The 27,497-nt window shown below is 41.4% G+C and overlaps 1 protein-coding gene across 1 annotated transcript in view; it reads right to left on the bottom strand.

The window, feature by feature from the left end:
- Positions 1-27,497, bottom strand: part of NOTCH2 (notch receptor 2) — an 87,722-nt gene that overhangs the window by 42,963 nt on the left and 17,262 nt on the right. The window contains exons 3-7 of the mRNA XM_056355718.1: positions 24,439-24,698; positions 23,415-23,750; positions 16,735-16,857; positions 1,623-1,856; positions 647-802 (exon numbers count right to left, since the gene is read on the bottom strand). Of these exons, the coding sequence (XP_056211693.1) occupies positions 647-802; positions 1,623-1,856; positions 16,735-16,857; positions 23,415-23,750; positions 24,439-24,698 (1,109 nt within the window). The remainder of the gene's footprint in view (positions 1-646; positions 803-1,622; positions 1,857-16,734; positions 16,858-23,414; positions 23,751-24,438; positions 24,699-27,497) is intronic.

The raw sequence follows: 27,497 nt of genomic DNA, 5'->3' as shown, positions 1-27,497 counted from the left end.
CTAAGAAATGCTTCTTTCTGTCCATTACTTCCCATGAGTGCTGGCTGGGTATTATCCTCACGCATCACACTCTAGAAGCATGAACTAGCACTCACAAAACTATAATCAGGTCTGTGAGTCTCCAATCCCCAAAACAACACAACAGCATGATATCAGAGAACTACAGCTTTAAAACCCCACATGGTCACCAGTCTTGGAAGGCACTCAAAAGATCCAGCCATATTCTGGCTGTCAAACAACCTTGATATATTTCCACCAAGGCAGGAGCTGCAACAACTCCCACACACACTGCAGTACTTTCATTGTACACTGCAGTTCCAAGGGTCAGCTTAATTATGGCATCTGTTTGCCTGCACTCCTCACACAATGCTAAAGCCCTCTTGCACAATGAAGAATGGTTAAGCATCTCACTGCTTTTCATATTCCAGAGGCTAACAGCTCTAACATGGACAACTCTTCTGACTCAGCCCTTTGCCCCAAGTCTCACACAAGATTTAAAGCCCATCTAAAGACACTGCAATGGAAGGGGGAGAGTAGGGAAGGAGTCACACTGACGCTGAGAAGCTATGACATAATGTGTATTCTTGCCCCTCTGTTAGTGCATAAAGCAAATGACCCAGAACTCACAATTAGCAAACAAACTCACCCATTGCACACTCGTCCACATCCTCAGTGCAGTCTGCTCCCTTATGGCCTTGAGGACAGGTGCAAATATAGTGTCCATTCACAGGATTGGTATCACACAGAGCACCCTTCTGGCATGGATTGCTAACACATGCATCATCCAAGTGGCACAGAAGACCTAGAGAAACATTTGAGAGTGTATTCAAAAAAGTAAGATATAGCAGTCAGACTCTATGTTACACTATCAAATCCTCTGTCTTGATACTTCAGAGACTCGCACAGCCAGAAGCTTAAGCAATATCTTATACGCTTCAACTTATAGACTACCACAGGGATTTCACCACACACTTATAAAACATTATACTTAAACATATATTCTGTGACTTCAGAGGTGTCTGCAGCACTTCTGGAGCCATAAAATGGCTTATCATTACGAAAATCTCCTCCTTGGAGCAGTTAACTAACTCTTCTCTCTAACCAGCATGATGAGTTTTCTGACAGCTGAAAATACAGGTGCACATGAAGCTCACTTTCTTACTTCAGATATACTGTTCACTTTTATTTCTGGGTAGTAGTTAGGAAATTATATTTTTACCTACCCTACAAAAACAAATATACCAGTAAGGGCATCCTCACTCACGCCAAAATATCTAAATTTGCCTTCTAGACTTTTAAGTACAATTATTGTAAGTGGCACAGAGCAAGTCACCCTCATGAATAACTTCTCAAGCAAATACAGGTTCTGCCAAGGGCTAGGAAAAGATCTGCTTTCCTTACAATCTAAACTGTAGTAAGTTTGTCTTCCAGCCCAATACAAATACTTCTTTGTCCTGAACTAGAGGTTAAAAAGGTCTTTGCTTATGGACAGCATGTTTCCTTTTGTTCTTCCTGGTTTGGTCACGAAGTGTGCAGAATAAACACACCACTTTAAGCAACACATACCATACAGGAAGTATCTTCTATGAAGTGCCAGATATATGCAAGTTTTCTGTCCTTACCTGCCTTTCCTTCTGGACAAATGCATGAAAAAGAAGCCACTCGATCAATGCAAGTAGATCCGTTAGCACAGGAGGCAGTGAAGCAATCATCAATGTTCTTACTGCAGTCATCCCCACTCCAACCATTGACACAGACACAGGCATAGCCTCCATTGTGGTTGGTGCAGGTACCTCCATTCTGACAAGCATTGGGCTGGAGCTGACATTCATCAACATCTTCAGTGCAAAACTGGCCTGATACACAGAAACAAACAAGTTTAATAAAAGTTCAGATGTTCAGACACAAGAAGATTCTTCCACAGACAACATAAGCAAGGGAAACACTGTAGTGTAGTCCAAATTGATTGCCACTTACTTCTACGACATTTGAGCCCGAGAACTTCCAAAAACGCTCTCAACAAGTTAGGCAAAGAGAACTAGCATCCCTAAACGATCCCAAAAGCAGGCGCTGAACTGCAGATAACTTTAAAAAATGCACAATGTGAGAGCCAGCAGGCAGCCTGCAGTATATGAAGATACACCTGTGAGGATGTGAGCAGCAGAAAGAACGAAGGCCTGCCTGCAGTGCAGCCAGAGGGACTAAGAAGAGAGAAGGCCTCACAAGAAAATCTTGGCCAAAGCAGTGTCAACAGGCCAGCAGCAAAGTAACTCATCAGGAGAACTTAATTCTTTCCTATATAATTATGCAACAGAGGTTACCTGATGAGGAAGAACAGAATTCTTGAGGTTCTTTTACCTAAAATACCCATTTTTCTTTCCCCAGGTACTTGCAGATAACCACAAATAGCTGGGGTTTTCTTGGTTGCTGGGTTTTTTTTGTTGATGTAAATGTTTGGTTTTGTTAGAGACAAAATAAACACTCTACTAAAATGCTTTAATGACTGGAGATATTGGAGGGAAGAAAACAAATGTACAGTTTCAGGGAGTTTTAAGGAAAAGAATGACCAAGTATGAAATCAGTTTGTGAAATTCAGTATTCCTTGAGTCACATCTATAAAAGCTCTGCAATTCACACTTACAGATGTATTTATTTATCCAAATCTATCTTGCTTTGACATCAAGATCTGGAGAACTTACCACTTGCATCAATATTTTGTTTCAACACTTACTCATCTTCCCAATTAAAGCTGCATGGTTTACTTTTAAGCTGAAATTGTTTAGCTTAAATTTCAAGTCATCCATTCTTATTTTGAGTTTCTTGAACAGATAAAACGTAAGGGCTAAGCACCAGCTATTTTCTTCCCAGGCTGGCATATGAGTGCACATATGCAACCACAGTGTACTGGTCACAGCCCACAATCTTTCTTGATCATCTATTTCTCCCCTTTTTCTGTTACGTTAAGAACCAAACCCTCTCAACACTGAAAGCTTGCTTTTTTTTTTTTTTTTTTTACTTCCTTATAACGTGCTTTTACCACCCTTCCTAAAATGTTGATATGATGTACGTAGCACCAAAAGACCACTCTTTATCAAAGAGTAAGATCAGATTTGTTTGATGTGAACTTTTTTTTCTTTCCCCCTCCAGCTCACAGCACCACCTCCCTCACTAGCTTGCAGCAGCTTTCCATTATTTGGGACAAGACTCTTAAGTAACAGCATTGCTACTACCAAGATCCTCCTGTTTGTCGTCTCCAGCTACTGTATCAACTGCAGACTTATATTTGCCTGGAATTCCCCCAGTTTTCCAAGAATAAGAAATTCAAGAGCTGACCACAGCACTGCCAATTTGCCTGGGCTCCAGTTTATTCAGGTTTGCCAGTTTAAAAATACTTACTAGATGTTGCTTAACAGTCACCTTGTTTATTAATGACCCAGAAATTATGATGCAAGTACACACATAAAACCTCCTCCAATACACAGAACTGAAACATTTTTTGTTGGCAGGAATGTAAAAGTGTTCAGTCTTAATCATCTTCATCTACTATATGCAAATCATGATTCCTTTTGTTTTCAAAGTACTTAAATAAATCTTAGCCTTTGGTCCTGTGAACTCTACTTTTTTTTTTCCTTAGTGGCAAAGAAATAGAATAATTATTATTATTTAAAAAGTTGCACAACTGACTTTGTTCTGTGCATGTGTTCCTTCCTCCAGTGCAGCTACTTCAAAACAAGGATAGTATCACTCGGAAAACCATGAAATTTTAACAGTAGTAATAGTAATAATAATAAAGCTTTCAGAATTAATCACCACTTCCCAGTTTACTTAGTTAAACAGTTAGGGGAAAATCTAACACTTCATATTGTTATCTGCAAAACACAGCTTTCTACATTATGGTAAAACAAACCTGTGCATTTGTCATAACAGAAGTTATTTGATCGTTAGCTTTCAGTATTAGCTTATCAGTAACCAAACTGGAGAGTCAGTAATCTCAGACTGGTTCCTAGTAGCCACACATATCTCACAAGTCAACACAATTGATTTCCTTCCAAAAAAAAAAAAAATCAAGACATTATTTACTCATAATAAAGTGATTTTGCTCCTTTTCTTGGAGGGGGCCCAACCCAGACCAAAGAACACGCACCCTGACACACACTCATCCACAGCACGATCATTTTGCAGAAGCTCTTGCAGCATTTATACCCTCCTTTTAACCACAGCCTATTCAAACTCAGTATCACTAGAGTGCCAAGAGTTTTCAGCGCTGAGGTTGCCACACCACTCCGGATTGTTAATCCTCTCTCCAAATCACTTGTCTTGTGACTGGCTAAATAGAACTCCTGAAATGTAAAGTTTTGTGGAGGTTTCTGGTGGATTGGGGGAGGGCGTCTGCATGTGCGCATGGTTTGTTTGGCGATTTTTTTTTTTTAAGCAAAGAGGGACAAACTGCTCCTTAGATAAACTCTCTGGGTTTGTTTGGGACTTTTCATGTGTCACTAGCAATATCAACACTTACGATTTTTTAATTTTTTTCCATATCATTTATTCTCCACTTCTAAAAAGGACAGTATCAAGTGACATCACATAGGTCCTTTCAGCAACCCAATGCCCTGGGTTATTCCATATTTCCACAGTCCTAAACAAACTTTTGAAAGGTGTATCAGTGTTTCCCCAAGACAGACAAAAAAGCAGAGTTTAAACTTTGAGCAATTCAACTGCATTTAAAGAACATACCATGTTTGAGGTCCTTAAATTTGATCTTAGCTTCTCAGATTTCTAATGCTCCTTTTGCTGCTACCAGATCTCATATTTGTGTTTATTTATGAATACAAATCAAAGAGATCTATCTTAATGCAGTTTCTTTTAAAAACAAAGGAAATTCAACCCAGTATGAGGGGTACAAACGAGCAATTAACTATTGCATTTTACTACTCAGTATTTTAATGAAAAAAACTTGGTCATTATTGAAGTTATAATTGAAAACCAGACTCAACTTCTGCGCAAAAATATGCGAATCAGAAGGAACATAAGGCAAGCAGAGCATATCAGTCTAATTACACTAATAAGCACTCAGTCTTATCATCCTTAAGGCAATGTAATAATTTGTGAAAGATCTTGGAACTGCTTTGAAATACTGCAAATCCCAGACTAACGTCCAAGGCCCCTGCATTTCTTAGCTGGCAGTGGTGAATTGCCCAAAAATGCTTGAGCCCTTCCTGCTGAAGTGCAGCTCGAGTGGCTTGGAAATGCATTCTGTAGCCCAAAGTCTTCAAAAGGAGAGAAACAAGGGGCGGGTTTAGGTGGGATGGTTTGGAGGGGTTTAGGCTCTTTTAGATACCCTACAGTTGCTTATATGGTGGTTTTAAATCTTTAGGTGTTAACAACATGGGATTAATGATCAACATTATAGTTCTTCAACACAGGTTTCTGGAAGGGTTTTTTTTTTTCTGTTGTTGTTTGTTTGGGCTTTTATGTTGTTTGTTTTGTTGGGGTTTTTTCCCCAGAAAGTAGCATCACACATTTGTAAATGGCTTTCAAGACTGTCCTCCCCCAAAGCAGTAGCATCACTTAATTCTTAGTGGGACTGCAGGATGGCCACAAGCTCTCATTTTCTGGAAAGCGCTGATTTGCCCTCAGTAGAGACTTCAATTCCTTCTGAAAGTGATAGAAGTAGATTCATAGTTTGGGGAAGCGCTGCAAAGAAAAGATTTGATGTTTCTATTGTTAGCAACCTAGGTCTTTAGTGTAGCATCTGTCCCAGGAGCTTCCTGAATGTTTTTTTCACAGCAGAGAATCTCTTTCAGTATTGGACATAAACGAGGATTTAATTCTAAAACTTCTCAATGAATATCCTACACAAGGCTTCTCTCTGACAGGTTGACTTAAGTCAAATGAGACAAAAGATCTCTGAAACAATTTACTTAAGGATGCTGCTTTGACTTAATTGTAATCAAACCAGGTATATTCACTTGTAGCCATGTATTGGTAAGCTTGTTTTCTGTTCATTAATTTTAGGAAGAATCAAGTCTCTCATTCACAAAAATGAAGTTCAACTTCCAAGTGCAAACTCCATTATGAATTGCACAGTGTCATATAGGTCTTCATAACCTTAGTGTTTCTGAATGCCACAATCCCTTCAGCTAACTGTTAATCCATTTAGCTGCAAGTTTCTGTAGGTATTTCTCTTCTTTTGCTCTTAATGTTTCAGTTACATTTCTAAAAGCAACATCTTCAGTATCGGGTGAACTAGTGCAGGCAAGTGCAAATACACTAACTGTACAGTATTTTAAAGGAAATATAGAAACATACATATATAACACAGCAAGAAAGGAAACACAAATTACTCCAAGAAACTAATAAAAGCCTAACCTGACCTTGATATTTGCAGAGCCTGGGAAATCAACAAAATGCCGACTCAGGTTCTGAAGTGACCTTGTACAAAGTAAACAGCTCATCCATGTGGTATTTCAAAATTGAAAACTAGAAGTAGAAAAGGGGAACAGCCTTCAACTCTTAGCACTTTTTGCCCACTATGAAACTAAGTCACTTCCTGCATATTTCCCCTCAGAAAAGCCATAAAGACAGACATGTTTGCTGCTTTAATTGCTCCCATTTTCAGACCAGCAGGAACTGGACAGGAACTCTGGGAGCTTCTCTTTAGGCAGACACAGGATGCACTGCTTCAAGGTCCCTGAAGTAACTGTACCAGATTTCATTGACGAGAAACAGCCAGCCCCATCTCCTAGAGGTCTTTATGTTAAAAAAGAAAATAAAGCCTCATTTATAAAGGTAAGGCAGACAGCACATAAAATGAGTACAACACCACACTGAAGAAGTAGAGCATTAGCTTGAGCAGATAGGAAACCAGTCACCCTGGCAAGCAGCAACAGGCACTTCCAAAAGCTGACCCTACGGAAACTACAGGCTTTGCATAAACCTGAATTCCAGCTGCCCCGATTCTGCAGATGAATACAGCCAGGTCAATCTGAGGTCTTCAGCTTTGGCAGAGCAGACTTCCCATAAAAGAGAAAGTTTTCATGGCCTCTTAACAGCTCTCCAGCAGGAAAGACTGCTGATGCACAGCTGGAGTACTAGATGCTAAAGCTCCCGAGAGGAGATCTCACACTTAGTTTAGGCACTAAAAATATTTAGAAGGACAAAGGATGCAAATACCTTCCCGTGCTTTGGGGGGAAAAAAAAAAAATAGTTCCTTGAAAACTGAGCTGGGAAGACAGCAACGTCCATTTCTCTTCAAATCACAACTGTGACAGCACTGGTCTCAGACTGAACTGGAAGTCAGAAAATCTTTGTGACACTGGAAAGATAATCCAGCAAGAATCAGGAACTGGTCCTCAAGGTCCTAAGAGACTCACTGGAAGAGGAGTATCAAGTATCACATTTCAAGAAGCTCTTATGCCCCCATCCTCTCAGTGCCTCACCAGAAGTTTGCCACTTACTCACACCAGCGCTGCAGTACACAGGGAAGAGCTCACTAGCTCTCTTGAAAGCGCTGTCTGGAAAGGTATAAACCACGCCCAGGCAGAAATTCTCTCTGAAAGGGTAATTTAATTCACAAAGTATTGCAAAGATTGTTGTATGGGTTTTGAATACAACCAGTACAGCTAAAGAAAGCATGGCTCATTAGAGTTGTTTACTTTTTTTCTCCGAGTTTCAAAGGACTACTAAGTGAGAAGGTGAACAGCATCTTATCAAGACTCAAGAATGGACTAGGAGATAAGAAACACTGTCGGTATAAATGACCGAACCTAACTGGTGGAAGGTTAGCAATGCCACGCCACAGGGGACCACGAAGTTTCTTCCCCTCTCTAACTACCCACGTGTATATTCAGGATGCCGGCTGGCAGGCCACAGCTGGCTGGGGAAGGACATTTCTCTGTCCAGCTCTTTCTTGTGACACAAGGAAAACATCTGCATTGACAGCATAACCCAATGCATGTTGGTCAGTCAGGTCAAAGCTCAAATTCCTTAAGCTGCTGTGTGAGTCTCCTCAGCAAATGAAAAATAAAGGAAAAATTGCATGGAGCCATCAGGCCTTCTAGTAAAATGGTGCTTATGAAAAATACATTCACTCCCCTGTTTCTCAATTACGTATTTCTTAAAAAATTCAACTGATCTTTAATGCACAGAATTATCCATACTCCTTGAAAAAACTAAGTTACAATTAACGAATACATACAGGCACTGGAGCATTTAATTAACAGCCTGGAAGGAGAGGAACAGTAGGCAGCGATATCTTTAACAAAATAACATTTACATTATCTAAGAGGAAGCCAGGGAATTTCAGATTTAACCAAGCAAGGTTGCTGGGCAGCACAACAGCAGACAAGGCTTGATGCTCAAACGCCAAGTAAAACACAAAGGCGAACTGACTTGTTGCAAAAAGTTTAGGTTAGGCACTCCTTGAGGAAACACTTCAGCTTCCCTGGAAGAGTTCAGCGGGGACCTCTGCTCAATCACAGCTTTAATCAACAAAATAAACATCACTGACAAGACATTTGACTACAAGGAAGAATAGCTAATGCAAACAGTTGCTGTTGTGTAATACCAGTGGCATAGCCTCAGTCTGGAATACATTTTGCAGTACTGAAGCCACCACCTCTGAATAAAAACACTGAACAGGGATAGAGTTCAGTGTCTGACAGGCCAACAGAGAGAAGAATTTCATAACAGACTTAGAAAGCAATTGCCAGCCACAAAGGGAGAAAGGCAGATGATAAAAAGTGTAATACAACAGTTATTGCAGGGAAGATGCAGCACGTGGTGAGGTATACAAAAGAAAATAGTTGATCATTTATACCGACACAAGGTATCTCAGAGCAAAGAACTTCAAATTTCTCTGAAAGAGGCAACACCTTTATACAGACAAGAACATCCAAAGCAATAAACAAGAAATACTGAGAGAATGGGATCTCAGTGTGATGTCCAGATCACATCCAAATTCCAGACGCTCTGACAAAGCCATCTCCACAGCTCCCTGCAGGCAATCAGATGAATACAACTGCTGCTTTCAGCTCCAGGGATGGCTTCAGGCGCACAAAGAATTCAATGCGCTACACTGTTTACATCTGCAGAAAGTGCCCCCAGTTGTATGTGCTTTCAGTAAAGGTCTTCCCTACTTAAGTATTACAGTGGTTTCCCCTGAAGCAAGGACTGAAGCCAAGTATTTTTTCCCTTGCAGGAGTCTTCTAAAGAAGTGAGAGGCATCACAGCTCAAAAAAATTGCTTCTTCCCCGGGATCTCACACCATCTTTCTCCTATTCGAAATACAGAACTACAGAGCAGCAAAGCAGCAGCAGCCATTTCCAAACCTCAGGTGTTGAGTTCTGGGGTTTAACAGATCTACTGTATCTTGGGCAATGTCAAATGCCATCCAAGATACCATAAATTTTAAGAGCTTAATATGGAATTTGAACAATTGAAAATGAATCTACAATTGTAGCAAGCAGAGTAAACATCTGTGTTTATTTTAGGCTAATATGGTAGAGAAAAGAGTTTAATTTCATAACCACACTGGGAAGCATGTAGTGGAACTAACGGGCTTTTACAAGGGATTTTACAACCCCCAAATACAAAACTCTGGGCTTTAAGAGACTTATGCACACCCTGATCCATTAAATACTGCCCTAAATCACTCCCCACAGACTACTGGGTAGAGAGGGCAGTCCTGGTCCTGATAGGGCTTCAGAGGCAGTAATACAAACTAACAGAACAAAGTTCCTAAAAATTATTAGTGATGCACCAACAACAGACTGGTTTAATATGGCACTGGTAGGCGGAACGACTGGGGACAACAGCAGGATAAAGAAGCAACCAAAAGGAAATACACATCACCAAACTACTCTCCATTTTTCATTTCTCTTTACCTCTGGAAAATCCAGTGAATCAGGGAAATACCTAACAAGTTAAAAGATGTGCAAGGCAAAAATGTAACAGTTGGAGCCAACCCTTACAATAAAAGCTTCATTTTCTCAAGCTATCTCAGCAACGCATCTTTAGTAATTATCCTAAGACAAATCACCTCATTCTAAGTACAAGGGAAGGGACAGAAACTGCCAGAAACAAGTCAGATGGAGTTAAAACAACTGTTACCTGTTAGCCTGGTCTTACAGAGCACATCCACTAACCCAGCCGCACCACAGCGGTCTAGTCTATTTTGTTCTAGTGCCAAACGCATGCAAGATGTACTGAAAACTTAAAGACAGCTCCACAAGAGATTATTTGGCACGTCTGATTGCAAAGAGTATTTCCCAACCTGGAAAGCCACCAAAGACACAAGGGAAGAGGCAGCAGCATGGTCTAAATTGGATGTTGTCATTCTGTCATCAGAGCAGTTCAGCTGTTAACACCTCAGGTGTTTTATTACAGCTACCTCCTAACCAAGGCTTGCTGTAAGGACATGGAAAGCAGCACAAAACAAATGGGAAGCTGTGGTAGGTGTTCCAGAATCCATACTGGATAAGGTACTGACTAACGGTGCAACTTCTAATGCCTCTGAAATCCGTCTGCACAACACTGGAATCAAGCACAAGAGAAACAAACAACATCCAGGATAAAGTTTATGTCCAATGTTTCAAATCATTTGTACACTCAAATCTGGAGCTGCCAGCTCTGGAGGCTGCCACGTGCTCCCTGCTCCCTTTGTAGCTGCCAGTTCAAACACGAAGGAAGAAAGAGAATCATAATCCCTCTTGGCCTCCTTCAGAGAGCTGTCTCTTGGAGATACTACTGTAGTGACAGCAAATCACCAGCCAACTTGCCAACTCTGGCGTAGACAGTTCTCCGCCAGTACCAAAGAAGCTACTATGCTTTTTAATAGTCTGGAAAGGCAACAGAAAGTCTACCATTACCACACCACCGGGAAAGATGACTGCTCTTCTCACAGGAGTCTCTGACCTAGCCTCCCTGTGCTAATATAAAGGTAAAGACTGTTCCCTGCACGTCATATATGCACATGCCAACCAGAATCAGAAAAAAGTGCAACCCCGACAGCATTCTCTGGCAATAACCAATACTCTATAGAAAATAGCAAGTATGCATTTTCCATAATTTAGGAGACTGGCACGCTCAGCATTTATGAACCATATAATCTAATGTCAGAGTTGTCTCCTCTATATTTCAAGCATCTATTCCAGCAAGGCAGTACTTTTTTTGAACACTGACTTAACATGACTTGTTACTGTATACTTTGTGATACAGAAGCTGAGGAAAAGTGGTATTTGGCAAAGGAAGTTTTAAAAAACAAAATACCAGAGCATACGATCTTACATAAAAATGTTAAACATTAGCCTTTTGATGTTTATCCTCCCTTCTTAGCAAAGAAAAGTCACGTCTGCCCAGAGTTTAAGGCTCGGATTTTTAAAGAAAACTAAGGTAGGGAGCAAATATTACTCTAATTAAATAGGAATCGAACCCTTAACTCCCCCCTTTGAAAATTCCTGCCTAAAGCTCTGCAGAAAAAGTAACCCTTGTGCTAGTGTTTAAGAGCATATGACCAAGCTAACAGCTATTTTAATTAAAAAGCACAGCTCTGCTGCCTGAAGAGCTTTTCTGCTCAAGACAAACATTTGCTTCTTAAGCTAGATCCCAATGCTGGAGTTATTTGGTGGAGTCAGCTGTTAGCACACTGTGCTTCCCTTGAGACAAAGGTCGCCTAGATTTTAAAATATACAGTTCACTGGAGCCCCCTTTTCAAGGGAAAACAAAGCCTAAATACAACTGCCATGGGAGTCTCGCCTTCCCAGCCACAGGGGTAGAAATAATGAAAAGAGGCAAGCAGGCCAAGCCTGCAACTGAAGCACTATAACGTAGCTCTTCCAAAACCCACTTGAGTGTGGACACTGTGTCCCTCCCAAACCCAGACACTCATCGCACAACTCTTGATGCAGCGCTTCAGGAGCAAACCGTTCAAAGGACTTAACAGAGGATACGAATCCTAATCTCTGCTGTTCCTGAAAGGTGATTTGGGCCAAACAGAGACTGATGATGATCCTCTGAAACACTGCAAACTTTCCACAGTCAAGTACGAGTCATCCTCAGCCAAGAAAAACAAAAGCATTTACAGCATTTTATACTGTTAATCACTTTAGTACCCAATTTCTCAACTCATCTTTCTTGACTCAAAGCTGCATAGGTTAGATCAACGACATAAACAGGTGCATTTTAAACAAAGCTTTGCTTCTTTATATGAATTGTAGTCTGGAACAACTGAGTAGCCTTTACACTTTCAGATGGTTTCACTGTGTCCTGCAGAAGGACACCCTAACCTTTCACATCAGTGTCCTGCACCGCCATCGCTTCCTCTGCACCCACTCACCCATGAGACTGCTCTGTGAATTTTAATTCCTGATCCCAGGGAGGAAGGCAGTTGAACAGGATTTTTTACTAGATTAGTAAACTAAAGTGGCACACTCCAACAAAAACCAGAGCCAGCTCAGGGGAAGGGGAAGAGTGGCTGGGAGCAGGAAGAGAAGGCAAAGACACCTTCGTCCTCAGACTGCAGAGTGAGCACATCAGGCTGGTCTAACTGCTGCGGAACAGCATAAAGCATCTTCATATGGCACAGGCATTAGCCAGGATTGCTGGCTAATTTTGGCCCAAATCATGCATAAAACACACCAAATTCTCTGGCCTGACACACAGAGAAACAGACTTCAGTCTTTCACAAAAGCATCTCGATTTATTTCCAAGAAAAGATAAGCTTCGTTACACATCTGCAACATTGTGCCTTGAAAGGAACCAGCAAACGCTGGTTCTGAGAAAGGATTTAGCCTGGGACAAGATAAAGTCATCCTTAAACAAACAAACAACAAAAATCAGTTCACATTCAGCAACAGGAAAGATCTGAGGCAGTTTCACCAATACCTATCCAAGATTCTCTTGCCAGTTACAGCCTTATGAGGTTGACAATCACTGTAAGCATATGAAATACGAGAACTTTGAAGGTGACAAAAACATTACTGACAGCAGGAATTTCTTGTCATTGTCTCTGAAAGGCAAGATTTTATCTTTCCGGACAAAACAGCAAAACGAGAAAGAGAAGGCACACACTTCAACGAAGGAGGAGCAGTGAGCTCTGTTTGAGGAACAGGAAATTAGACAAAAACAATGTCTCAAAAGCTGTATTTTAGCAGCAAGCAGAAAAAATATTTTTTAAAAAAATGCATAGTTATGTAGTCCAGCCTACCACCTGTCAGGGAATTAAAAGCAGCAGATGGTTACCAAAAGGAATTGGGACAGATTCTGTTTCAGTAAAGGATGCTTCAATATTACTTTACACAAAACTATTCCTCACTGGATGCAGTACAGCTTCTTGATTTTTCTAGCAAGGAATTGGACTGGTTTCTCTCTGCCATGAAGCACAAACTATATTAACAAACAGGCTAGATCATCATCCACAGCACAAAGGTTAAATAAAGACTAAAAAACTGCAAACAGACCAATTTAAACTTCTCCAAGAGTTGACAAGTAAGTATTTGAAGGAAAAGAATGCAGAACTGTTATGAAGACAGCGCATCTACACTGTTAAGTATTTTTAGAAAATTTAACGTTCTTTCACTTTTGGCTGACGTTTACTTACAAACATGCGTATTTGTGCTTGGTTTTTTTGAGGCAGCACACAATGTCCTCTAGCTGCAAGGTCTCACTGGAAGCTTTTCATTTCCTCAAGTGTTCACTCTCACAGTTTGACACTGTTGGGCTATAAGACTTTTTCAGGACAGACTAAAAGATTTGGTTGCTCAGCTCTCTCCACTTACCTTAGAGATGATTTACAATGTTATAAACCATGTTTGTGCAAAGGATGGACCTGCACTTGTACAACAACATTTCCTTATTGCTGAGTAACTCAAATTTTATTGCATTTTACTCCTGTCTGCATCAGCTGCCGTTTAGTCTTGATAAAAGTCCTCTCTCTCTTCAAACTATTTTAGCAGTGCTCCATCTACCTTCCCTATTTTGTGCCCCGCCTCGGTATCACCCCTCATGTCTCCAAGCTGGACACGCACAGTCATCCTGCACCTTCTTGGTCTCTAATTGAAGATGCAGAAAAGAGTCGCTGCTGGGATGATCTGCAGCACCACATTAGAACAAGAGGCATTCAGGTAACTCACAAGAAGTTTGTCCACATGGCTGCATTCACTGTGGAGCTGGACAGGATTTTGGGGCATCACAGGACATCACCTACACACATTTATCGGGCAAAAGGAGTATTACAAATGCAATAAATGAATTCTTAAAGGCCAGCTGGCCAAGAGCATGTCACTGCACAGGCTTTCAAGCAAAGCAACACAGAGAAGACACCAGACACAGCCCTCCATTGCCATCATAAGCCTCCAGCGATCAGCAGTTGCGCCGCAGAGGAATGGCTATCGCTAAGGCATCTTGTGGATGCACAGAGCTACTGCCCTACGCGTGTCAAACATATGCCAATACAAACATGCATAGCTACTTCCAAAGTTACACATGTTTTAGTTTGCACACCAGAACTGACACTGTTCAGACACAGTTCAGTTCCCCAAAGGCTCTAATACTCACTGCCCAAACAGCCAAGCTGCTGTTTCCTAAATGGTGAGACCAGTGCTAGTTCCAAACTGACCCTGTTCTTGAAAACCAGAAAGTCAACGGCCTTGAAAAGCCATCAGCTAAAACCACTGATGGGCTGATAACCCTAACTTCACCATAAACAAAGGAAATTCTCAGAAAGCCCACTCCATTAAATTGTTTTAGAAAGCCATGGGAACATAAGGCTTGGGGAGTTCCTCTCTCTTTCCAGGGTTTCACTGAAGGGAAGCATCCTTCATGCACACAAGGTTTTCCTGGACAAACTGTCCACACAGAAGAAAGCTGCCACAAGACTGAGCCACAAAATGGGTCTAACAATTTTTCCAAATGCTAGCCAGTCAGAGCCAGTAAGAGGTTTAGAGAGGGAACCACCACAGCTGCATTGCAAAGAACTTCAGTAGTTAATCAGAAAGAAAATCTACCACAAAACCAAACAGAATCACAGCCTGTTACCACCTAGGTGTCTTCCAGGTGTTCTTGAGTTGCAAAAGTCAATCCCTAGTTGACAGCAGCTATCCACCCAAATCCTGAAAGCCAAGCTAAGGTTACGATGCCCCTACAAAGCAGAATTATCCCTTGTAGATTATATACCGTCACTGTACACATTCATGATCCATCATACCCTCTGTGCTTCAAGAATAGGCCCAAGATTAATTTACGACTGACAAATGCTAGAAGCCATAACAACGTTTATAATTTCTGTGGCATGGAGCAAGATTTTAAGGGTCACTGAAGGGTTGTTGGCTCCATATGGAAGCTCCCTTTTGTATTTTCCTTTGCAGGTTTCACTTTCTGCAGGCTTTAAGGACATCTAGACAGAGAAGCAGTATAGAAGCAAGGGTACTTGCTCATTAAGGGAAGGACTCATTTTCTCCTATTTACACCTAGTTTCAAAAACCTCTGCAAGCAGTGGTGCATTTCACTTTTATGTGGTTTTAACTTCATTTAAGAATACAGAATTTTTTAAAGTTAATGAGGATAAACTGGCAGCCTCATTTACAGTTAATGACAACCAGTTTATCATGAGAACGATGCTCTCTGAGGAAAAAACCTAGAACATGAAACCTCTGGTCTCTAAGTAGTCAAGCTCCTCACAGTGCACTTGTCTGAGCTACCAATCACTATAGATGTTCTGGTTTCAAACACAGTATTTTCTAGATACAGAGAAAAATGTGTGACAGGTTCTTCAGAACCTGAGGAGTTAGTTCAAGCATAGTTCCAAAACAAGTATCCCAATTTACTTTATGAAAGGAAAAATGCAAGTTGAGTCCATACCTCAAGTTTTCCAGTTTTAGGGCTGGTTTTTTACCTATGATTTTGAAAGAAGGGCAAAACTATGCTCAACTGAAAAAGTGTGCCAGCTAAGAATGTCTAGTATGACTCAAAAAAACCTACCCCAAAACCGGAGGTATTTGTTTATTTTTGAGGTACAGAGACATTTTGTGACTAAATATGACACTGAATTTCCTGTGAGCTGCTTCCTTACATCATGTATAACACTTTCTTGAAATTCACACCTTTCCCTCCTACAGACTCAGAGTAAAGCAGACGCATTTATGAAGCAAAAGTAGCTTTACTGGTCAGAGAACTCCAGATAAAAATCAGTCACAGCAGGAAAATAATAGTAGCAAAAACGTAAGCTTCCCATACATACACTTCTCCTCTTCCCTCCCTTTCTCCCACCTATGTTTCCTTTCAGATTTGTTCGTCATCAGCATTACTATTATCTACATGAGGATCATTATCCCAGGTTAAAAATGGTCCCAAATGTACCAGGAAAGCACCACTATATGCACACACCTGTAGTAGCAAAGCAACGTTTTGTACTTTTGAAAAAACACATCTCCTTTTACAAAGTAATCCATACAAGCAGAAATGCAGCTCTGATAGTCACACTGCACTGCAGCTCAAGAATCATGGGACCTGTCTGCCAAACCCAGGTGCACATAAGCCTGTAACAATCTGGTGCAATGGAAAACCGCCCTCCATTGCGGTGGTTTTGATGCAAACAATCTTCTTTCAAGTGTTCCACCGACATCTGCCCCCCAGACTGCAGAACGAGGCACAGATGTTAGCTGCATTCAGCTACACACAATTCCGGTCATACGTTGGGGCAGAGGCAGAAGCCTTGCATTTGTTTTCCGTACTACGTACCTGTCCATTGTGGTGGGCAGCGGCAATTGTATGTGTTCACACCATCCACACATATTCCCCCGTTTTGACAGTTGTGATTTGGGCAGTCGTCAACGTTGTGCCCACAGACGCTTCCCTCGAAACCTGGACAAAGCAGAAACACAGCAGACTGAAACGGACTTCCAGCCTCTTTTGAAGAGAACTCACCCTTCACACAGCTTCCCTTCTCCTTTTTTTCTTAAAAATTTGTCCTGTTAACCTAATCCTGATGAACTTCAATGTAGCATGCTGACCAGAGACTTTGTTGAATACCTTTGCTGATAGCACGCAGGTCAGATTACACAGTTAAAACACTCCTGCCATGGGTCTATGGACAAATAGGTTTCCACAACCACAGAGACAAGGGTATTTTTTAAGTGACTAACAAGCACTGTCATTCAAAGCAAACAAAGTTAAGACCAAGATATTTAGTATATACCATGAGGTAAGCTCGTCACTGCCCACCAAGTAGCAGTTGGAGCATCAGTCAGGACAAGTTTTTCCCATGGCAAAAGTGCCTGGCATTCACTTCATGAGTACCTCAGCATAGCTCATATGCCTTGGCTATGTCAGAGAAAGATCATCTGTGCTTTGAAAATGAGCTTCCAAATTCCTGACTTGGCCCTCAAACGTCAGTCAATCAACAAATCAGCCACCATCCAAGCAATGCTCACACACTAAGCCCTGACTGAAAAGCAGAAAAAAACAGACACCCTTCCGCAGTGAAAATCAAAGCTCCTCATGAACGTGACCAGACTGGCAAAACACCCTTGCTAGATCTCCCTTTCCTTTCAAATAAGGAAGAGCGGGGACATTAGGGAAGGGAGTCGTCAATAATCCATCTTCCCCTCGATTTCACATGCTGATTTACTTCATGCCTCATTAAACAAACCTGCCATTTCTGCTGGATGAGAGCGCTATTTATCAAAGCGCAAGTGGATGCATGCTAATGTGAATGAAGTAAATGATTCCAGAACACACACATTAATTTGAAACGTCAGCTCTGCCTCTTCACTGCTTTGGAATGTAATATTAACATGACACAGTCCTCTCATCCAAAATTATGCTTTAACCCCTCTACTTTTGATGCCCTGTTCCAGACGCTTCCATAACATCTGTGTTAAGTCACACAGACCCTTCTAAGCAACATCTGGTCCAACACTGATCACGCTGTGTGGCAGATGAGACAGACTGTAAAGCTCTGACACAGCTTCTCCAGACTGCCACTACTCTCAAGAGACTTGAGATGATTCGTACGCATTCCCACCTCTTGAACTGCTCCAATACTACAGGTAAGAGTTGGAAGCAAAAACGACTATTGCTGCCAAGCTGCATCAAGTGCATTAGTGCCCATCAGCAAGGAAGAACAGACTGAACATTAAAAAAACAAAAATAAAGCAACCAAAAAACCCCCAAAACTGCAATATTACCCTCTCCCTTCAAAGTCCTTCCCACCTTCACCCAATATCCTGCAAATTTCATGGCAGCATGGAAGGTTAAAAAGAAAAGGAAATATAACACTGTTAGTCTGAATCCTATTCATCAGAGCAGTGCCTTCCTGGCAAAAGCTGCTGAGGAACAACTACCAAGGAATACAGTTAGTATCAGATCACCATGTTTAAATCTGCGTAAAGCTACCATGCATGACCAAGGACTCAGCTGTAAAACACACGGGTGTCCTATCAGCTTGCTTTGTAGCTGGAGGAGAATCATCCCGCTGACCACAGACTGCACTCATGCCAGCAACGTGATCAGCGTGGAAATATATCCAGAACCACAAATGCAAGAGGTTTTAAGTTCTTATCCATTCAGCTCAGACAATACGAAGACCTACCCGACTTTCTTGTAAACAAATTCCTGACAGCAGGTATTTATCTAAAACAATCTCACTGTACCATACACAAATTTAAAGCAGCCCAATGATTTTGGGTAATAATAAAGCACGAAAATCACCCCAATACTAAAACCTTACACCAAGCCATTGTACATTTTCACATTTTAACCAGCTATACTACCATCTAAGAGCTGGTCCTCAAGCATGTCATGCAAATGCATAAAACCATTAATCCCATACTAAAAGTTGGAGGATACCACTAGCAACAGTAGAATAGAAACAAAAACAGCTTACAAAAAAAAAGTGATATAGTAGAAGGTTCAAGAGAAACAACACGCAGCCAAGTGTGCTCAGTCAAAATACATCTCCAAGGGAACGGGAATCAGGAATGGTTGAAATGGTGAAGGCAACACTATTTTGAGTGCACAGCTGAAGAAAACATAAGATTCCCTTTTTGGTAACTTCCCAACTCCCAAATTCCCTTTAAATTTGTCTTACTCTGAAAAACAACTTTGGCCTAGTTTCAGAACATCTAAAAGCTGTAAAAAAAGCATGATTTCTGTGTCTTCTTCAAGTCCAACTTACACTGCAACATTGCCATCTGCTTCATCTGTAAGTGAAACTGTCCTGCTGAAGTTCAGCTTTCCTTCTTAAAATCAGCCCTTCAGAGTCATGGTTGTCTGGGCCAATGCACCTAAGTTTGAGCACGATGAGCATGAAGTCACTCTGAGTGACCTGAGCTTTTCTTAAGCTGGGTCCCAGGATCTGATTTTGCAGTTCTATAACCTGACTCTTCCAGAAAGACACAGTTTTCACTGTTTTGATGTACTTGGACACCTGACACTGCTTCCTGTTCCCTCCTGTGCTGGGACTCACATGTTGTCCTTTCTTTTCTTCCTCCAAGAGAACAGTTTGCAACACATATTCTGACTTTTGCTCCGTATCTATCTCCAAGCACGTCAAGCTAAGGAATGAGAACCTCAAGGGGAAAAGTGTTCCCACTGCTAACAGCATGTTATTCCTCCTCTCGTACACAGATACAAGCAGATAGCTTTACTCCTATGTCATCTGAAATCTCCACCCCATTCCAGAGCACTGTATCCAATTGCCTCCAAATCTTAATCCTTAGCCTTATTTCAACCTATAAATTACACCTCAGACTTTCTGCAGGACCAATTAGTTATAGGGACAGGAATCTATACCTGAACAAAAATGTCAAGTTACTGAGATTTAGGGCCTGCTAACAAGAAATTAGAGATCTCCATACAGAGCGCTAAACTGACCTGCATCTTTTTAAAAACAGGTTAGCGTTCTGCATATCAGGTGCCCAACAGCAGCTGCCTGCACACAACTCCGATACCTCAGCTTCTCAAAGCAAACGTGAGATGGGCTACTCCAAATAAGAGAGCCAGCTCACCTGGAACAGAGAGGCACAGACATCATCTGGCACCCCAAGACTGCCACCATGCAGAATCTTGCACCCCACAGGATGCGGCTCATCTCTAAATCCCAGGGTCTTCACCACCACGGGACGTTCAGCGTGCCTGTGAGACCCTATTCATGATGCTCACCGTACGGTGCAGTGACACTGCTACAAACTGGCATGAAGTTACTTCCTCTTCCCAGGAAGTGTTCCAGCTCTCATAAACAGCTTGCTCCAGCCTGACAGATTGTTTCCTGAACAAGCCCTTGGAATTCCCTAGGGTCCTTATCTTAGTTAATGGGTAATTATTTTGATGGATAACAATGAATAATCACTTTCCCAGCTAAGAACTTCCTCTATTGACTTGTTTAACATTCCATGAAAGGTTAGTTGCCAAATGAACTCCTTTTTTGTCAAATATTTATGACTACGAGCTCATTCTTATATTTAAAGCAGTTGTGAATGCTCCAGGTTAAGTCACTTCCACAGAAGTATTTTTACTATGACTCTGTTATGATTGACCTAACATGCTCACTTGTCTACAATCTTGTTTACACCTAAACCAACAAAAGCCCACAGGAAAAATGATTACACTAGATTTAACTTCTTATTTTCTGTCCCTTTCATACAGATACAATATTGACAGTATATATAACTCTTCACCTACACTTGTCACCAAATGCTGGCAACTTCAAACACATGTGACTTAACCAATTACCTAATGCAAGATTTCGTTGTGTAAATCCATGAGTGAAATGGGAACCTGAGAATCTGAAACAGCAGCTTGACTACATGGCACACAAACTGTACTTGTGCTACTGTAGAAAAAGCTGCCATGACACATAACTCCAGGTTGTAGGTTTCTTCCACATTTTCAAGCTCTCATTCTCATGTATCTGTATTTACAAAACCAGAAATTCACTCAAAAGCCAAGAAGAAAACATCTACAGGAAACAAGAATCCATTTTAGGGCCAATCCAGGAGTAACCTAATTATGTCTAAATTGCTGCTTGGGTACAGTCAGTTACTTCAAAGCACTTTCACATGTCACAAGATGCAAAATCATATAAAAAAACCATTCCAGCAGTTCAAGATGTAACTGCCTCCTGTCTCTATGGCCATACCACTGAGCGACGGTATCATCTTAAGGCAGTCCAGAAGGAAGGGCTAGAGCAATTCCATTTATAGTCACAGTATCATCGGCATTGCTCCAGTTCAGAGAGGGAGTCTTAAAGAGGAATTTCTAGTCCATGATCTTGGCATTCTCTTCCAGACGAGCAGGCCTTGTTCACATCTTCCCTGAGCATGACAGGCCTCCGTTTCTCTTCTCTTTCTATTGACCTCTCCTTCTCAGACAGAACCTTTTCTAACACTTCGGAAGTTTCACTCTCCATGCTCCACTAAGGGGTAAGGAAAGGCTGGGCGCCTTGCCTTTATCAAACAGTTTGATGTAAGCATTCTGACCCCTCCAACCTCTCCCTTTTTTTTTTTTTTTTCTTTTTACTGTTTTTCAAATGACTAGTTTTAAAAATCAAGCTAGCAAAACAACACGGCCAACTTAAACAAATACAGGAAATAGAGAAGTGAAGGCTCTGAAAGCCGCGTTAACTCATCCCCACTATATGTGTTGTGTAACAAGTCCAAAAAAGCAGCTAATAATCCAAAACTTGTGTGAGCAGTGTAGGTGTATAACTGTTACTACAGTAACCTCATTTTCATTTCCTGACCATAGTTTAGCCAGCCCACATGCTTGTCTAAGGGAAAATGTGCTACTACCCAGTCTCGTACTCCTGTAAGAGAATCACAAAAGCAAACTGTCTTATCAGCTTTACAGGATCAAGTCCTTCAAATTTCATCTTCCTCTCCCCCCCACCACACTGCTTCTGTGTGAGATCTTGAACTGCTTGAAGGGACTGGACAGATCTGACCAAGAAAATTTTGAGTTCCTGATCAAACCTGTTAATTCATAGGTACTTAGTTTACAATTTCATTTCAAAAAATGCAAAGTAGAAAAGCAATAAATTCCCTGAGAGCAACTGTTAGTTAAGATACAGCATTTCCAAAGACCCTTTCAAAGCACTGTTTCTTCAAGCAATGTTAGAAATTGTTGCTTTCACACAAAAATAAAAGTTATACATCCTTCTATTTTAAAATCAGCTTTCCCAAATTCTTCAAAGTCACATGCTTGCTCAGACACCCAAAAAGTTGTTCTGCAGGCACTAGATAACGTTGGCAATGTACATTTAAGGTCATCTGAGCCATGCTTCAAGACAAAGGTCTTCAAAAAGACAGCACTTTTCACAAGTTCAGTTCTACATGCTCTTTCTGTACATACCTGTGACTCCAGATGTTCCCCATGAGAATGCAGTCACTGTACATTCATCCTAAACAGTATATGGCAGCTACATCTTTCACACAAATAACAACAGAGAAACACTTAAGGGAAGAGAGTTTACTTTTCTAGATTACCACACACCAAGTGTTCATGTGCCAAACTGCAATACACTTAAGTAGGAAGTCTAGTCAAAAGCATTTCCAAACAATCAGTTTCCCATGGAGTTGAATTACTCAGTAAAAAAATACCAAGCCTCCAAAAAACCCTGATATGCCAAGATGACTATACTACTCTGTGGCCAGTCTGACAAGTGGATGGGGAGGAGCGGGACAGGATGAGACAACCAGGGTCCCAACCAGGTGGCATATGGTCATTTGTAGATGTGTGCCCTGGCGATGGGAGCCCAGCTTGACACACAAAACCAACACGGCCTGTGATCCCTCAATACGCACATCACCCCTGCTGTGGATGAACTCAGGGCAGCTAAGAGCATCAGAACATAAGCAAGCATAATTTAGCTGGAGGTATTACAAGACAAAAAGGGTGTGGCGAGTTGGAAACGAACTCTCTTAAAATTTGGAGGAACCAGAGGATAAAAAGGAAGGGAATAGAATGTAGTATGTTTTAGGGACTGAGAAGAGTGGCAAGGAGAAAGACACGCATTCATCTTCATCCAAGCACTGAAGTTAACTGTGGCCTTTACCAGCACAAACCTACATATTTGTAGCGGTTTATGTTCATGGAAGTTCACATTCCAAATCAGCATTAGGAGACACCACCCTAATCTCCTTGAATCTACGTCACAGTTCTTAGATTCTCTGCCTCTAATTGGGTTCTGCAGAAATCTGTCATTTCTAGCCTTCTTCCCTTTTCTTCCTTCCATATTATGAAATCCTGACACTCAGAAACTAATGTCCTAGCAGAGCTTCCTGCCTTGCTGAGATTTCTACCTCTAACCTTACATTACACAAGTATCACACAGAAACTCCAAGAGAAGTTTTTAGAACAACAGACAGGAATGCAGTGACAAGGCTAGAAAACGAAGCACTTCAAAAAGCAACATCATTTACCTGGCAGACAGTTGCACTCAAAGGTGAAGTCACTTGTTTGATGACAAGTTCCTCCATTCATACAGGGTGATGGGGAACACGGCACATATACGCTCTCACAGCGATGCCCTGTATAGCCCGGCTTGCACTGACATCGGTATGAACCAGGCAAATTGACACAGGTCCCACCATGCTGACAAAGGCCTGGTGTGGCACATTCATTCACATCTATCTCACACCTCTGGCCAGTGTAGCCAGGGAGACAGACACAGGAGAACTTATTTCCAGATACAGTACATGTACTTCCATTGGCACAAGGTTGAGAGGTACAGGCATCAATCCACTGGCAATCCTTTCCTGTAGGATTAAGACAGAGCACTCCGTTAATAGTAAGTTATTTCTATGGAAAAAAAGAGTATTTCCTTCACACTTCCTCAAAATTATTCGTGTACTAAATCTTAAAATTATTACAGGAAAATTTGTATCTGCATTTTACAATACTATATTTAAAACTAAAATCAATTTGTGGTTACAAAGTCATTTTATTTACAGGGTAGTAGCAAGATATGGAATGTTGTAGCTTATAAAAATAGCCTATGACCTGAAATCATACTACACGCTGACAGTCGCTCTTCTTCTACATCCCTTTCAAGAATTAAAGGAGTGAGTTTTCATGCTCCCCCTCAGGCACCCAATTATAGTTTTCCCATTGAAAGATTCTGGTGGCCAAATTTACTTCATTTTTTTCTAAAAGGCAGACGCTGAATTCAAAGTCTACCAGTCGCTCCAGACCAGCTTCTGCACTCAGTTTTCCCACGTGGGCACCCCCACAAGAGCTAAATATCTTTCTGCTTATGTGTAAAGGGTAGAGAGCCTGATTCCCTACCCCCCTTTCCTTTTTTTGGTCATGAAGTCATTTAGACTTCTTCTCATTTCCTGTGCTGGAGCTAGTAAATTTGAGAGCACATTGTGACTGTCCTGGAACATTCCAGGATTAAGTAATTCCCAAAAGAGGGAGTCTGGAGGTACAAACACAGAACCCTACCTGTGTAACCTGGAGGGCAGACACACTCGTACGTTTCCTGGCTGTGGGGATGACAAGTCCCTCCGTTCAGGCAGGGCTGGGACACGTAGCAGAGGTGCGATTCGGAGTACTGGCAATCCTCTCCCGTGAACCCTGGAGCACACCTGCAGGTAGCCTTTCCTATCAGAGACGTAGTTTCACAAGTTCCCCCGTTCTTACAGGTATTGCTTTCACAGGGGTTTCTGTACTGACAGTAGTCTCCAAGAAAGCCTTCTCGACACCTGCAACAGAGAAGGAATTAATTGTGGCACATTCACTGAAGTCTTGCTGTCCTGGGAAGATACCAGGAATGAAACCCCATGACCACTGAAAGTCTTGGAACTTGCTGAAATCCATGGTAACATTAACAGACCTAAATGCTAACGTCATGGATGTAACAAGGCCCTCCTCTGGGACTGTCCCAAATGAGACCACTGAAAACTTAAGTTCAAATTGTGAAATCGTTCATTACAAAATAAATAAATACTGCATACAATGAGCATTACATCAAATGCAGGACCTTACTCTTGCACTTCCCTTTGAAACTTCAGTAAAAGCTTAAGTGTTAAAGAACTGCTGAGTAACAATTAATTCCTTGCACCTACTCCCATTCTAATAAGCATCCTTTTGTAGAAGAAAACCAAGCAGTTTTCAGAAATAGGTATTAACACCAGGTACTATCCATCTCCCAAAAGATTTATAAACTTTGGACACATGCAGCGTCTGAGGGCCTGAAAATCCATAGCAGATCTTTCTCCGCAACACTCCCGTGAGACAGGAATATACTGTTATCCTCATGTTGATAAGTGCATCTGGGACTGTGACATGCTAAAGCCTGCACTCAACTAGCAACACAAGCACTGAAGTCAGGTCTCCCACGCCCCTGGCTAGCACCCTAACGACAAGGTCATTGTTCCTCCATCTCCCACAGAAAAATGAGTACACATACACTATCTACAACCAGGGTAATATTTTATACAAAGATCTGTGATTGCAGAATAATTGCAGTTATTTCTCTCTAACCTAAACTTATGTCAATACAGTCTGACTACACTTGTCAGCTGTAATCCATCTTTTAACTGGCCTTTGTACTACAAATTTTCCACTTAACTTCTAGTGATACAGGACCCAGACAAGCAAGCCTGTAAGCCCCCTCTTTGTGTCACCCACAGTTCCATTTGCTTCTTTCAGGTAGCAGAAAGTTGCAAGAGTACATGCTGGATAAAAATAACACCCAACATACAGAACAGGACTGTCCACTTGCAGTTTTTTCTATAGTACACAGCTGCATGCTTTAACTGATAAGTAACCCAAGACATACACAGCCTGGGAGAACATGTATTTCACTGTAAAAAATTCAGAGGCGAACATTAGATACACTTTGTTCCAGAACAGGATAGGTACAATTATTAAATCAATGAATTACACAAATCCAAAAGGGAGGAGATTCCAGCTGCAAGAAACACACGGTCTCTAGTCAGCTTCCGTAAAGAATGTAACAGTAAAGAGACTGCCTTTTACTTATGCACATAGAAGTGTACAGTAGATTAAAAAAATCCAGTTTAAAAATAAAAGAATGGGCATGAAGCTGTTTTAAACAGAATACTACAGGGATCTGCCTCTGTTCCTATGCTACTCAACACCTGGCAATCTTAAAGGTCTTTTCCAGCCTAAAATGATCCTAAGAATAAACCTGAGAACATCAATGCTGGTCAAACACATAGGCAAGAGAGAAAAGTTCTCAATAGAGGGTAGTAAGCCGAAATGCTTAACAAGGCAATCAGCACACAAAGTGCACTTAGCACTGCAAAGTCCTACATCTAGCAACAAAACATACACAGCACCCTCCCCACAACAGGAGGCTGAGCTGGGAAAGCCAGACTTGCTCCAGGGGTTCCTAGCGGTCAGCTGAACGTGAATTGTTAGTGCGGCAGTTTGGCCAGGAATGCTTTAGCTGTACAAACAGCAAATATCAAGTAGTAGTAAATGAGTTTACGCTACACCTGGTACTTGCATGGCACCACCACTAGCAGACCACTGTGTCAGTTTTGGTGTCTGCTCTTTAAGAAGGAAAAGCTGAAATGAGTTCAAAGAAGCCAACCATAATGATTAATAGAACACTCTTGACACAATGAAAAGCTCAGGTGGCTCAGTCTGTTTATCGAAGGGAAAAAGAGAAGAAGGTAGTTAATCAAAATCTCCAAATACCCACAAAGAAACTCAGATTTAACAATAATTTCCCATCTAGAAGGTACAGAGATAACAGAACTGAGCAGTTAAAAGTTCAAGCTAGATAAATTTAATTAGAAATAACGTAACATCTTTTATCTTCAGACATGAACTTATATACAGTCTTTCAGCAGCGGAGAGAAACAACTGGAACAACACATTTAAGGCTGTAGTGGAATTTCTCCATCACTCCTGCTTGTTTAAAAGAACACCAGGATTGGCTGTTTCAGGAAGAGTATGCACGCTAGTTCAAACAGAGCTATTCAGAGAGGTTATTATCCGAGTTACGCAAGGGGTCATTACTAGATGACCACAACTGTTTTTTCTCATGTTAAAATTTATTAACTAGCTTTAGCCATATGTCTAAAGCAGAGAAGTCATATAATAGATGTGCATAATCGTAATTTACCATTCCCCACACCCAAATTAGGCTCCTTTCACCATACCTTAATACTTTCAACTTCGTACCCAGGAACAGACATGAAAGAAGTTTTTGCAGGGCAAGGCAGGATTAATAAAGTTACAGAAAGCAAATCCTTAGACAATACCATTCGCAGAATATCCTCTGCCTCTTGTGCCATCCTTGGTGTAACAGCCAAAGGCTGTCAGGCAGCGTGAGCTGCTGCCATGTCACACGAGAGGCAGACGTGGGGCATCCCGGGCCAAAGCCACTGTAGTTCTATAGGCTTCCTTTAACGTCCCAAATTCCCCACCCCCCCCTTGATACAGGTTAGAAATCAGTCCAAACGCCAGCGGGCTATAGCACAGCTCTGCAGGAGCTCGATCACAGAGAAATCTGGCACCCAGCAAAG

The sequence above is a fragment of the Falco biarmicus genome, chromosome 11, assembly GCF_023638135.1.
Source record: "Falco biarmicus isolate bFalBia1 chromosome 11, bFalBia1.pri, whole genome shotgun sequence".
Taxonomy (NCBI): domain Eukaryota; kingdom Metazoa; phylum Chordata; class Aves; order Falconiformes; family Falconidae; genus Falco; species Falco biarmicus.
Note: the sequence above shows the minus strand (reverse complement) of the source record. Positions and strands in the feature narration are given on the sequence as shown.